Source organism: Mus pahari, chromosome 10, assembly GCF_900095145.1.
Source record: "Mus pahari chromosome 10, PAHARI_EIJ_v1.1, whole genome shotgun sequence".
Classification (NCBI taxonomy): domain Eukaryota; kingdom Metazoa; phylum Chordata; class Mammalia; order Rodentia; family Muridae; genus Mus; species Mus pahari.
Genome location: NC_034599.1, coordinates 9,931,854 through 9,946,055, shown reverse-complemented (window position 1 = coordinate 9,946,055; position 14,202 = coordinate 9,931,854). Strand labels below are relative to the sequence as shown.

Sequence of the window (14,202 nt, the reverse complement as noted above, 5' to 3'; positions counted from 1 at the left end):
CCCATTGTGTAGGTGACGAGACTGTGGATATGCAAACAAGTTAGGTGACTTGTCCTGTGTGAGGAGCCGGTTTAGCTGCGGCCCCTAGATGGCGCCTGGGACTGCTGCCAAGTCTAACGNCTAACAACTGACATCCTCATATCCCTCAAGATAGCCACGTCCATTAAACTGCACTGCACAGATGCACCACAACGAAAGATCAGATGACGTGACAAATGTAGTCCTGAGNCAATGAACTGGGCCTACGTGGAATGGGGTAATGGGGAGTGAACTAGAGGGTATAAAAGGGGATGGCCGAGAGAGATCAGGGGAAGGAAAAGGAAGGGGGATCGTTTTAGTGCACATGGTTATGGTCTTGAATAAACTGCCTTGAGAAGGACATTGGTTTCGTCGCTTCTTTTCTGCTGGTTGGAGACGGCAGCGACAGCCCTGGACTACACAGAACTCACTAATTTGTCCTCAAAGAAGGCAGGAGACAGGAAGAGAATCTCTATAAACCACGTAGACCAGCGGTTCTCAATCATGGATCATGACTCCTTCGGGGGTCAAATAACCCTTTCATAGGAGTTGCCTATGATGACTGAAAAATACAGATATGTGCATTATGAGTCATACCTAGTGAAATTTCAGTTATGAAGCAGCAACCAAGTACTTTTAAGGTTGGGGTCACCATAGCATGAGGAACTGTATTAAAGGGTTGCAGCATTGGGAAGGCTGAGAACCACTGCTGTAGACTGTCTTTAATTCTGGCATTTAATTAGAAAATCAAACATTTATTCATTTGCTTTTAAACAAGCTGAGCTTGATAGTTCTATCTGAAAGACATTTCCTACGTAATTAGGGGACTGAGAACGCAGTTATAAGAAGACAGACCTCCAGGTGCTCCAACATTTAGACACGATAGAACCTGACGGTGCGGTACGAACGCCAACACTACCTTCCTGGCCTGCTCTTCAGCCCTTTCCTTCTTGATCTTTTCTAGCTCTGCCAGAAGAGCTGCAGTATCATCGTCATCGCTCTCCTCTTCAAAATCCTCATCTTCCTCCTGGGACAAGTCAAGGTGACCCGGGATATCAGAAAGAAAAATATACATTATTCACCTTTCTCATTGAAACTGTACTTACCACGTCTTTGAAACAAAATTTTCTTAAAGGGAAAAGTACCCAAATATCATAATTAAAATCAAAAACCAATAAAAATATAATAAATAAAACCCAACAAAAAATTATGAATGCTTATGAAAATGTCAACCCCTAATAAAGTACCTTTCGTATTTACACGGTCAAAAAGGATTTTCACATGGTAACATTGTAAAACAAGTACACGTCACAATAAAATAAGGTACTACGTTCAGTGTCTTACCCTAAAGAGTTAACATAGTTTTATGTAGCTCAAAATGACTAAGTTAGGAAGAGCAATTGTACAAAAAGGGGTGCTAAGATTCCAACAGAAATATTTGGAATGAACAACTGAATTTCACTTACTGTAAGACTTCTCATTTGAATAACTATCTGTTAGCTCTAACTGTTGACATATATATGCAATTAGATACTACTACTCAAGGAAGGCCACTCATGCCTGCTCAGTTGCAGTCGGAAGTCAGGTGGAGTCGACTTCTCAGAAGGCTGAGGTACGAGGCAGGGAGGCTGTGATTAGTGGGCCAGCCTGAGCTACAGACAACTGAAAAGGCAGTAGTGTCCCAATGACTGTTTATGTTCTATCTGCTTAATCATGATGGGGCCTATCCTATGAGCACCATGTGTCTAACAGGGCATCCTATCTAAGGGACATAAAGGGCAGTACTGTGTACAGTGCTCAATGGTGCTGTTCATAGGGCCCTCATCCTGACGTGCTCATGTGGTTAGAGCAAGGCAGCTTAACCTCCCACATCAAACCTGGCCTAAAAGTCTTTGACACACAATACTTTCTGTTTTAAAGTTGAGGTCAGTGATAAAGCCAAAATGTATTAAAGCTTTTTTCAGGAAAATATGATATGGTGGGCCTAAAAGAGGCCCACAGTTCTAGCACTAAGGGGGCTTAAAACAAGCAAGCAAACAAACAAGCAAAACCTAGCCCAAACCCAAAACTAAAACACATACATCTGTGAGAGGATCGTCAGCATCAAGGTTGGCAGCAGGAATCTGGTCTAAGCGGGGCTTCTTTGACACTGAAGAGGAAGTTGTATGCTCTGAAGAAAACAAACATTTAGCATATTGAAATAAGTATTAGATTTCTCTCTCTCTCTCTCTCTCTCTCTCTCTCTCTCTNTCTCTCTCTCTCTCTCTCTCTCTCTCTCTCTCTCTCTCTCTCTCTCTCTCTCTCTCCACATTGAAATAAGTACTAGATTGGTCTTCCTTCCTTCCTTCCTTCCTTCCTTCCTTCCTTCCTTCCTTCCTTCCTTCCTTCCTTTTTCTTTCTTTAATGAGTGCACAACCATTGCTCTCTTTTAACATACTGGAAGAGGGTACCAGACCCCATTACAGATGGTTGTGAGCCACCATGTGGTTGCTGGGAATTGAACTCAGAACCTCTGGAAGAGTAGGTGGTGCTCTTAACCACTGAGTCATCTCTCCAGCCCAAGTACTAAATTTTAAAAACCATTTTAGAAACCTTTGGGCAAAAAGAATCCACACAAAGCATAGTGACAGCCGGGATCCACCCTGTGACTGGCAAGTAACAAGTCTTTGGTTTACATGAAATGAATTAGTGAGTATGCAGATCACAGCATCTTAGGAGACCTAGCCAATGCTCACATGTAGTAGAAACACAAAAAGGATAACTGATGCTTCTCTCAAAACTCTTCAATTATGTGGGGAGTCCCAAACAGAAGGCCCCAATTCCAGCTGCTGTAAAGCCCAAGTCTACAGACAGGCACTGAAACCATGGGCTTTAAACACTCCAGGTTACCATTTCTTCTAGTATCAGTGCATGACAAGATGGGATTGGAACAAACCTCATTCTCATCTCTAATCATTCATCAAAGAGATATAGCTCACAAAAATGTTACTTATTTTCAGTTACCAGGATACACACAGTTTCTGCACACAACTCTGAGACAAACATGCCGGACAGTACGGGTACCTCGAGTTGGGCGGTCCCTGTTTTTGTCCCTTGCAGCAGCTCGCTCTCTCTCTTCCAGCTCTCTCCTGAAGTCACGGTTGCGAACCTCCTCAGGGGCATCCTGTGTGGTTTGTCTTAAGTAGGAAAAACAAAACAAAACACGTCAAAAATGTTGCCCTCATTTGTCAAGGAAAAGAACCTATATAGCGTCAGCAATTTAAGACAATCCAGAATGTAACTGTATGTCAAGAACAAAAAGGAAGAAGACAAGACAATATCCTAATCTGAGGGTTAACACACTCCTGGTGTCCCTTATCACTAGAACAAACTGAAGCACACACTTTCCTACAGCAGAATGTCTTCGGCTTTTTTTAAAAAAAAGATTTATTTATTTTATGTATATGACTACACCATTGCTTTCTTCAGACACACCAGAGAGGACATCAGACCCCTCAGATGGTTATGAGCCACCATGTGGTTGCTAGGAATTGAACTCAGGACCTCTGGAAGAGCAGTGATCCTAATTGCTGAGCTATCTCTCCAGCCCATGTCTTTGGCTTTTTAAAACAGTCCACCAATTCAAGGGCTGTTAGAGCAACACTTCTATATTCACTACAGCTCCATCTTCTCTGATGTGATTATCATGACTAGTGAGTGCTTCAGCTACACATAGCAATTCTTGGTTCGTAGGAACTTATGCTGGAAGATTGTCTAGCAACACATTACAACTATAGCGCATAATTTTATTGTAAACTTTTTTGAAATATTTTTCTTGGAAGATCAGTAACCTAAATACTATAATTTAGCCATTACCATAAGTCATATATAGGCTTGGTTCCATTCTGTGAACAAGACAAACGAAGGCCTTCTCACCTGTACTTTATCTTTGTATGAGAGGGAAGGTCTCTGCTTGAATACTGCTTGGAGAGCTGGCTCAAATCCCCTTCTCCTTTTCCTCTCCCACCTCTTGCAGGTTCAAAAGTTGGCCTGGCTGCTGTTGTCATCTTTTAGTCTTCAGCAAAAGTGAGTTTAAGTTATACTCTCATTTTACAGATCACTCATAAATATCTATTCTTAAATCCTTCTCAAAACTCTCCCCAAAATTGCTTAGTTTGCTTCAACACAAGTTCACAAGTTCCTAAAAATCTGAATTATCAGGGTGTTTACCAGATAAACCCTGCCAGGCAGCTCTTATTCAGTATAAATAGCTACTATGAAGATCTGAGTTTGCGCCCCTGTTCTGTCTGGGTAGCCCTGGGCAAGTCTTCCAGCTTGTTTCTGTCATTTTCGGAATGCCAAGATTTCTATAGTACTATGAGATTCCCACACATGTCAGATCTTGTACAACAGTGTAGTGTGGCTTTTAAAATAAATGACTTAAAAAAATTGTTATCCCACTAGCACTAGCTTCTCTGAGATTTTATTTTATTATTATTATTATTATTATTATTATTGGGTCTCACAATGTAGCTTTGGCTGAATTAGAACTCACAATGTAGATCAAGCTGGCCTAGAACCCTCCTGAGATCTACTCAAGGCTGCCTCCGAACTGCTGGAACTGTCCGGCCAAGATTTGCAGTTCTATCAGAAACCTCACACTACAGCAAATAGCCCAATAAAAAAACAAATTTCTTTTTAAAGTCACAGGCAAACTTATTGTCTTAGAATTTGTTTAAAGTCCAATGACATTTACATAGGCAACATTACACCAGAATCTTGTTGATTCAATTTTCTTCTAAAGCAGTTACCACAGCATTTATTAAGGCTGTAACTTAGGCAAGGCTCAGAAAAATCGGAACTCCACCCGACCATATATCAAGAACCCATCCTGAACTGGGTATGACGGGAGTACTCCTGTGATTCCAGAGCTTGGGAGGGGAAAGCAAAAGAACCGGGAGTGCGAAGCTGGCCTAGGCTACAAGAGAACCTTTTTGCCATTTTTAGCAGTCAAATAAGAACTGCAGCCTAACTGCAGGGCTACTAAATCTCCGTGAGCTATGGCAGCTGCTCACACAGATCGTGTGGGAGGTGGGAGTTTCTCCCCCATCGCACCCTCTTTTGCTTTTCTCAGTGTCTGCGGCGCTGCGCCGGTGACCGCCCCGGGCTCGGCTTCGGCTCCCTGCACCGCGGCCTGGACGATCGTCACGGCTTGCGGCGGTGACCCGGCTCCCCGGTGCCACCCACCCAAGGACCACAAACCACCATGCCCGGCTGCTCACTCTGGCGGGGGTCCGACGCAGCACCTTCCGAAGCTCACTCGTGAACCATGGCGACCCTTAACTCCCAGAAATCTCGGCGCCGAGGGCGCCAGGCCCAGGACCGGAAACGAGATGCAGAGCTTCCAGTCTTTACCCGGGGGCTCAGTTACGACCCGGAAGCAAAACCTTCCCGCTTCCGAAGGCAGTGGAGAAGACGCGAACTCCACACCCGGAAGCAATTCGGGAGTTTTGTTTTGTTTTGTTTTGTTTTTTTTAAAACCGTCTCTTAGAGGCTGACGCAGTGACCAATCAGCGGAGACACGGGAAAATGACGGAATGACGTCACCTAGGGGCGGGGCCAAGGCAGCTTAGGGGGCGGGCGTTTAAAACCGGTGCTTCAGAGTCGACCCTAAATATCATCTTGTGCCTTTGCGAACCAATTACTTAATCTCTCTTGCGTCTTTTCCTTCCCCGACCCCCTCCCAGACTCTTTCGCTGCGGTTCTGCGAGGACGGAAGGCGCCAGGAGCCGGTCCGCGTCTCGCAAGCGAGAGATGTGAGGAGAGCTTGCCAACTGACCGACCCAACGGCTCCTGCTCCTCAGTAGACCCCGCAGCCTAGGGACTAGAGTTGTCACTTAAGTGGATATGAAGAAGGCGCAAATAAGTACGGGGGCAGCCACGAGCTTTCCAAAGGTACCATTCCTGCGAAACCACTAGCCCTGAAGGCAGGGGTTGTAGTCGCATTGCTTGCTAAGATATATAAATATATAGACATATAGCTATATGCACTAAGCGTTGTAGCGTGAGGGGAGATGCTGTGAGCGTTTACGATAGTGAGAATTTATGGAACAGTGGGCCTAACTGCCAGGAGCAGCAGGAGATGGGATTAAGATGGCTTCGCCAACGTTGTCTTGTGCCCCATCATTGAGATCTTGGGGACGGACGATGCCTGATAAAGAGGATTCTGTTCTCCAGTTTATCTCAAGTGGAAGGCTCTCCTAAAATTGAACATTTCAGTTCCTTTCTGTCCTTCCTTTGGAACTTTAAATGAAGAAAGAGAATTAGAAAAGAACCCCTTCCTCCCAAATGTGCCTCCCCCGCAAGGAGAAGGTGAAAAGCTTCATATTTTTTTCCCCTCAGCCGCACACAAAGGACACTGCTATCATATTAGCGACTCAAACCCAAGTTGGAGACCCTCCTCCTTCCCTCGTCACATCCTGTTCACTTGCCACTGCCACTCTTGTCCAGTACTGTTTAAGTTCATCTGTTTTTAAAGACTTGGACTGCGTTCTTCACTTCTGCCTCCAAGACACCTGTAACTCGGTTCTTCAGGGCATAGCTTAGTGCTAATCCCTCTGTGAGGTTTCCCCTGACATCTCTACTGGTCCCCACTTCCTCCCTTACAAAAGTGTCTCTATGGCACCCAGTTCTATATTTCCATAACGCTGAACCCTAGTTGGGTTTATTCTTTGTTTATATTACCTCATGCACCTTTCTTCTTCTTGATCAGAGCCAGAGCATTGAGAGTATCTATTTTCTATGAGGCTTTCTTGGTTCTAACCCCAGTTCTGCCCTCCTTAGCTGTGTACAGTTGGGCAAATTATTTTTCCTCTCCTGTCTTCCATCCCTTGTGCAAAAAGTAAGGGTGATTTTTTATTGTTACCGTGGTAATTACATCACTTTGTAAAGTGCTTAGAACTACCTCAGCAAGTGACTTGTAGAGCCAGATTTGGCTGTTACAATACTATTACTGTCTGACTAACATTAGAACCTGAATTCCAGTAAAGCAGGAAGCCTGCTTCTAGAGACTAGTGGTCTCTGCATATAGAGCAGTACACCATACATGACAGGGCTTGAGTAAGTACTAGTTAAGTGAGTGAATAACATGTTATAAGTACAGGAATGAAATTGCAGTGGCAAGATGGTGACAGAAGGGGCTTACTTTTTATATTCCAGCTGACTTTATCAACTCCTCAGTAAGTCAGCCACAGTCCATTTGACTTTTGAATTATTAATTAATAAACACTTGATGATTCCATTACAGTTTAGCATTAAAAAGCTAGTTCACAAAAGTAAAAGCATTTGATTAAAACAATCTGGGAGTATTAATGAGAAAGGCAAAACAAAACAAAAAAAACGAACTTTTAAGTACCTGTAAATAATAAAATGATACCATAAAGCTTTTGACTTAAACAGTGAAAGCACTTAAGACATAGAAATGAAGCTGGGGAGATGTCTGTATTAGTTAGAGTTCTCAGAGGAACAGAGCTGACAGTGAATAGAGAGTAGACAGGATTTACTGGATTGGTTTACATGGTACAGTACAGATGTTGACACTGGAGAGATTGAGAACTCAGAAGCCACACAGTTCACAAGACTACATGTCTCTGTAGGTTAAGACTGTCCCATTTTTCTGTAGTGTATAGTTTGGTAAGATGTTATATGTAATACTTGTGATTGTGAAATTGACTTTATGGAGGGGAAAATGTATGAATTCCACCTTCAAAGGTTACAGAAAAACAGTATTCCAGCATTAAAAGGGAATAATTTAAAAAAAAAAAACCTTAAAAGCCTCATAAGGAAATTTCAGAAAGTATAGTACTTGCTGTTTGGGAGGACAGTTTGATGGAAGACAGAACATCCTGTGGCTTTGTGATTTAAAAATCACATTGACTTTAAATTTAAACTGGGCGTGGTGATCCATACCTATGATCCTAGCACACCTGAGGCTGAGTCAAGAACCACGTTTTTAAAAAATCGTGAGCCAGGCTTGGATGGCACATACCTTAAATCCCAGCGTAGGGAGGCGGAAGCAGAAGCATCTCTGAATTAGAAGGCAGCCTGGTCTGCATAGTCATCCCAGGACAGCCATGACTGTGTAGAGGTACTCTGTCTCAAAATAAGTAAGTTATATGTAGGAAATGAGAACAAAGTCAACAGCTAAATGTCAGGTTAGAAGACAAAAGTCTTATACTCAGTACCACTCCTGTCACTAAAACATATAATGTAAAAAAAAAAAATGTAAACAACCCAATAGAAACTATAGAAAAAGAGACTCCAAACACAATAGAATGTAAACTTGAGGCTGGAGAAGTGGCTTAGTGCTTAAGAGTGGGTGCTGTTCTTGTAGAATACCCAAGAAAAGTTCCCAGCACCCATGTTTGACAGCTTAAAGCTGTCTATATTTCCAGCACTAGGTGATCTCTCACCTTCACTGGGCATCCACGCACACATGGGCATACTCACAAATAGATGCACACAAAACAGTGGCACTTTGATCCCTGTGAGTCTGAGGCCAGCCTGGTCTACAGAGTGAGTTCCAGGACAGTCAGGGCTACACAGAGAAACCCTGTCTTGAAAACAAACCACCACCACCAACTATATATGTGTGTGTGTATAAAGTAAAATATATGTGTATGAGTTAGGGTTCTCTAGAGTCACAGAACTTTTGGGTAGTCTCTGTATAGTAAGGGGTTTGTTGATGACTTACAGTCTGTAGTCCAACTCCCAACAATGGTCAGCAGCAGCTGTGAATGGAGGTCCAAGGATCTAGCAGTTGCTCAGTCCACAAGGCAAGCAGTTGAAGAAGAGAGAGAGTAAATCTTCCTTCTTCCAATGTCCTTTTGTAGGTCTCCAGCAGAAGGTGTAGCCCAGATTAAAGGTGTGTGCCACCACACCTTTAATCCCAGATGTCCTTAAACTCGGAGATCTCCCTGTCTTAATCTTCTGGAATTAATATCCACAATGCCTCAAGATCTCCATGCCAAGATCCAGGTCAGAAACTTGTATTTCCCAGCCTCCAGATTAGGATCATTGGTGAGCCTTCCAATTCTGGATTGTAGTTCATTCCAGATATAGTCAAGTTGACAACCAGGAATAGACACTACAATCCACCCCTTGTCAACTTGACACAAATAACATCTCATGTTTACATGAAACATAACAAGGTCATGAATATGCCTAACATAATATAACTATTCCTCCTACAATCGCAAACACATTCGTAAATTTATAATAGGCAATGTCCCTTGGGAACATTCTCTTAGTGTCTCAACTTAAATTCCAATTGATGTTAAAGAAATTGGAAGAAAGACATCTGTATTCTTAACAAAATAAGACAGAAACATTCATATTACTTTATAATCTTCATTTCTGTAACTGGTTATGTGGCCTTAGCTGGTATTTATAACTACCTTCCTCTACTACCCATTCACCCTCGGCAAGCACCTCAGCAGGTCTTGGCTCTTTTCCTGGATGATTGACCCATACCTTCATTCCTGATGGGTCTGCGTCCTTTGTCATCCTGCTTGGATTAGGCTGTTGTTGACTTTAATCACAGGACATGGTAGTGCTGCTAAAAGACGCCCTAAGGTATCTCCTGCCCTGCAGACATAATCTTGTTTACCTCCATTGTTGAGGGGCAATCCAATTTCCCCATGGTAATCTGGATCTATCACCCCTCTTAACACTTTTATTCCTTTCTTAGCCTGTTGGTTTAAGGGCATTAGAAGCTCAAAATGACCAGGGGGAAATCTGAGCTTCCAGTTCAATAGAATGTTTGTTGTGGCTCCTGGTAGGAGCACTCCCCACTCTGGAACCAAAACTTCTAGGCCAGCAGAACCTACAGTTGTGGGGACAGGAAGCAAACATTTTTCTAGAGGGTCATTAGGAGTGATAGTGAGTGGAACTATCTTGATTCCTGGACCCATGGATCCTGGCTATGGGGGAAAGTGTACCATGTATCAGATGCTGACTCAAAGCATATACTGCCTTCTGAAGAACTCTGCCCCAGCCCTTCATGCTCCTGCCACCTAATTGGCGCTGTAACTATGTCTTCAAAAGGCCATTCCATCTTTCTATCAGACCAACTGCTTCAGGATGATGGGGAACATCATTCAAGGGGTCCTGGATCTGCAAACTGGCTCAAGTCTGGAAATTGATTCACTGAGTGGGCTGAGATTGTCTTCTGCCACGATCCAATGTAGCCTTTCTTTCATTTGTTTGAGAATTTTTCTGCTTAAATAGATCAAACTGGTATGCAGTAGGCTTCCTATCTATTTCAAGCCTGGAAACACCATGATTGATTAGCCAGTACCAAAGGTCCCAACAAGTCATGCCATTATAAATTTCACCTCTCCTGTGCTGACCATTATGGGGTATGTCATTATAAACATTGTTTTCTCTACGATGTCTATTATAATGACTATGATCACCTTATCTCTGGAGATTCAATTCGGCCACCTGGCCCTTGTTATCTTGGTGCCCAATTAAACCCATAGAATTTTTATTTTTATTTTTAATTTTTTTTTGTTTTTTTCGAGACAGGGTTTCTCTGTGTAGCCTTGGCTGTCCTGGAACTCACTTTGTAGACCAGGCTGGCCTCGAACTCAGAAATCTGCCTGCCTCTGCCTCCCAAGTGCTGGGATTAAAGGCATGCACCACCACGCCTGGCAAACCCATAGAATTTAATTCATCTAATTGAGCAGCAGCATCTCCAACCCTAAGGTCTGTCACAAGGAAAAGTGCAAGAACAAAACTCTTCAAATGTGCTGGTGCCCCTCTCACTAGTTTGCGTCTTATAGGGCTGGTGAAGGGCATATAGATTCTGGACCTTCCCACTGTGGAGGATTAGGTTTTACACAGAGTATCCACTCTAGCATTGCAATTTCCCTAAGCTTTAAAAAAAATCCCTTTGTCAACACTAATACAAGGGATATCAGGCTTTTGATAAACACTTCAGCCAACCATTTAAACAAACTTCTGACACCTTTTTTAACTGTGCGAGCTCCCATATTAAACCTAGATTCTCCAGAGGGCCCATGCCAATAAACTCAGCCTGATCTAGTTTTATCTTCCTTCCACCATTATCCCACACCCTTAAAATCCATTCCTACACATATCCCCCAGGCTTCTGCTTGAATGAATTAGCAAACTCATTAAGCTCTTTAATAGTGTATCTCATTTCCTCATGGACTACACTTTCTACCTCCCCTCTAGGAGCCTGTTTTGCTTGAGTCTGGTTATAGGTCTAGAAGAAACTATGGGTAGGCCTTGAGAAACATCAATATTGTCTTGTCTGGCATTTTCTTCAGCAAAAGTCACTGCTGGTTTATCAGACTCTGAGGGATGAATTTCCTCATGTGGGAAAGGCATTATTTCAAGGGGGGCTGAGGGCACTACTTCCTCAGGTGGGGCAAACCCTTGAGAATCTGAAGATTCAAAAATCTCAGCTTCAACAGGGTCTTCCCACACATCCCAAGTTATAGGATCCCATTCTTTGCTAATTAATGCCCTTACTGTAACCGCTGACACCCACTGAGGCTGAGACTTGAATTTTCACTGTAATTCAGCCAACCTTATAATGAGGGCTTCAGTTTGATTTCCTACAACTTGAGCTCTATGACTGCTGGTACCAGCAGAGTGGGGTATTCCTGTAACAACCTGACCATGTTTTGGGAAGGACTGTGGAAGGACTTTGGAATTTTGGGCTAGAAGATCCATTTGGTGTTAAGATCTCTGTGGGATGTTGTGTAGGATCTTGGAAGATAATATTGAGAACAGTGCAGACAATGGAGTCCTGGCTTGTGAAATTTCAGAGGGAAGATTAAAGACTCTTATCAGGGCTCTGCTTTGGTTGTGAAGAATTTGTGGTTTTGGTTAGCTGGGGTTGAAAAATCAACTGTGATTAACAAGATTCCAGAACCACTAAAATTAAACCTTTGCATTACTGGGACTATTGATGCTGGTTAGCTGGAGCTAAGAAATTAGCAGTGATTAAGAAGAGGCCAGTATCACTGAGGTGAAATCTTCTGGGAAGTGTTTGCTGAGAGCACAGAGGCTGTGTTCCAGAGATAGCCAAGGTTGAACCTTGTGCTGTGGCTGGACTTGGTAATGTGTAAGAGTCACCCAGGTGGTACTGGTTTTGAAGGCATGAAGAGCAGCTGGGTCTTGGCATTGTGAAAAGCCACAGAAGGCCATTGGTGAAGGTGCAGCCTCAGTTGCAATTGATGACTCAGGACTTGAAGGGGTCATGCAAAAGAGTTGAGGCTTGGCACCATGAAGAGAGCCTATGAGAGGCTATTGGTGAAGCCTAGTTACAGTGGAAGACAGCAGTGTTTTGGAAATGCCAGTACCATGAGATGACCACCAAGAACAGCAGCAGCAGTGGAGTACTGGCAGCTGGAGCCGAGAAGACAAAGTGTGTGCTAGAAAGGACATGGCTGGAGAAGTGACCCAAGCCCTTGGAGGAGCCCAGAAGATCGTGAATTGGATCCCAGACATTGGACAGTTGGAGTTTGANTTTGCTTTTGATTGTGACTGTGCCCTGATATTTTTCCCTCTTGAAGGAAGAAGATATTTTAGTGGAGCCCACAGTTAAGAGACTTTTAATTGTAAAAATACTTTGAATTTTAAAAGAGATTGAATATTTTAAAGGGATTGAAATTTTAATATGTAAAAATTTGCATATTAGACTGTGGGGCTTTTAAAGTTATTTAGATTTTGGGGATGAATAAGGAAGTAAGGGTTGAGACTTAATAGTGATGTGTTTGTGTGTCAAGTTGACAAGGGGTCAATTGTACTGGTTGGTTTTGTGTCTTCTTGACACAAGCTGGAGTTATCACAGAGAAAAGAGCTTCAGTGAGGAAATGCCTCCATGAGATCCAGCTGTAAGGCAATTAGTGATCAAGGTGGGAGGGTCCCTTGTAGGTGGTACCATTTCTGGGCTGGTAGTCTTGGGTTCTATAAGAAAGCAAGCTGAGCAAGCTAGGGGAAGCAATTCAGTAAGCAGCACCCTTTCATGGCTTCTGCATCAGCTCCTGCTTCCTGACCTGCTTGAGTTCCAGTCCTGACTTCCTTTGGTGATGAACAGCAGTGTGGAAATGTAAGCTGAATAAACCGTTTCCTCCCCAACTTGCTTCTTGGTCATGATGTTTTTGCAGGAATAGAAACCCTGACTAAGACAATATGTATCTATATAAAATATGTGTATATAAAATGTGTATATTTATAAAATAAAATCTTAAAAACATATGATTCAACTTTTCAGTGATCACATTACAGTACTGTGTTCCCAGCAATTTATGAAAAAGCAAACATTTGAATGGGATTGAGAAACAGGACACCCAGTCAAACAGTGAAGTTGCAGTGGCACCCCATTACCCTCACAGGAGAAGGCAAACCGTTCATAGAGTGGGTTGCAGAAGTTTCCATGTCCTAGCCCGCTTGCCTCTGAGGCTCAACCTTTATGCCTTTACAGCATACCTACCTTCTTGCTAGGACACAGCTGTTTCTGCTCTAGAGCTTTTGCTCAGTGGCCAGGAAAAGTCTTTCTCCTCAATCACAATGGCAGCCAGCTGTGACAGCCCAGGTTAAAGCTGGAGCTGTTCCTCCCGCTGGCCTCTGTCATCCGGTACTCTTGTCTCCAGCATTCTGCATGTTTGTGGTCTTGTGTTATGTTAAAATTACTGTTTCTCCACCTCTATGCAGAACATGTACAATAAGTTCCATGAGAGCATGCTTAGTGCTAAAGGCCAAACATTTAAAACAGTGATTATCACTAACATTTGCCTAGTACAACTTTTTCAAATAAATGAGTGAACAAATGAATGAATGAGCTTTAATAGGAAGAGCTCATGACCTGCTATAGAAGGTTGTGTTTCATATGTGTATCTTTTGTGGTGTATGTGAGGTGATGGGTGAGCAGTCTTCTACTGCATACATCCATAGTTGGAGGAAGGATAGGTAACTTATCTTCTGCTTACCCCAGTCTGGACTTTAAAAAAACACACAGCTGGGCGTGGTGGCACACGCCTTTAATCCCAGCACTTGGGAGACAGAGGCAGGCTGATTTCTGAGTTTGAGGCCAGCCTGGTCTACAGAGTGAGTTCCAGGACAGCCAGGGCTACACAGAGAAACCCTGTCTCAAAAAACCAAAAAAAAAAA

The 14,202-nt window shown here is 43.1% G+C and overlaps 2 protein-coding genes across 3 annotated transcripts in view; one reads left to right on the top strand and one right to left on the bottom strand.

Moving 5' to 3' along the window:
• The window catches only part of Cwc15 (CWC15 spliceosome associated protein homolog), a 10,926-nt gene extending 5,485 nt beyond the window's left edge, over nt 1–5,441 (bottom strand). Inside the window, exons 1-5 of the mRNA XM_021207077.1 lie at nt 5,280–5,441; nt 3,934–4,072; nt 3,082–3,194; nt 2,100–2,188; nt 938–1,045 (exon numbers count right to left, since the gene is read on the bottom strand). Coding sequence (XP_021062736.1) covers nt 938–1,045; nt 2,100–2,188; nt 3,082–3,194; nt 3,934–4,064 — 441 coding nt within the window. The 5' untranslated portion in view covers nt 4,065–4,072; nt 5,280–5,441. The remainder of the gene's footprint in view (nt 1–937; nt 1,046–2,099; nt 2,189–3,081; nt 3,195–3,933; nt 4,073–5,279) is intronic.
• Nucleotides 5,442–5,575: 134 nt separating this feature from the next.
• The window catches only part of Kdm4d (lysine demethylase 4D), a 33,614-nt gene continuing 24,987 nt past the window's right edge, over nt 5,576–14,202 (top strand). The window contains exon 1 of one of the 2 annotated variants that reach the window (XM_021207888.1): nt 5,576–5,952. The gene's annotated coding sequence lies outside the window, so the exon portion shown is untranslated. The remainder of the gene's footprint in view (nt 5,953–14,202) is intronic. The other variant, XM_021207887.1, reaches the window with a different exon arrangement.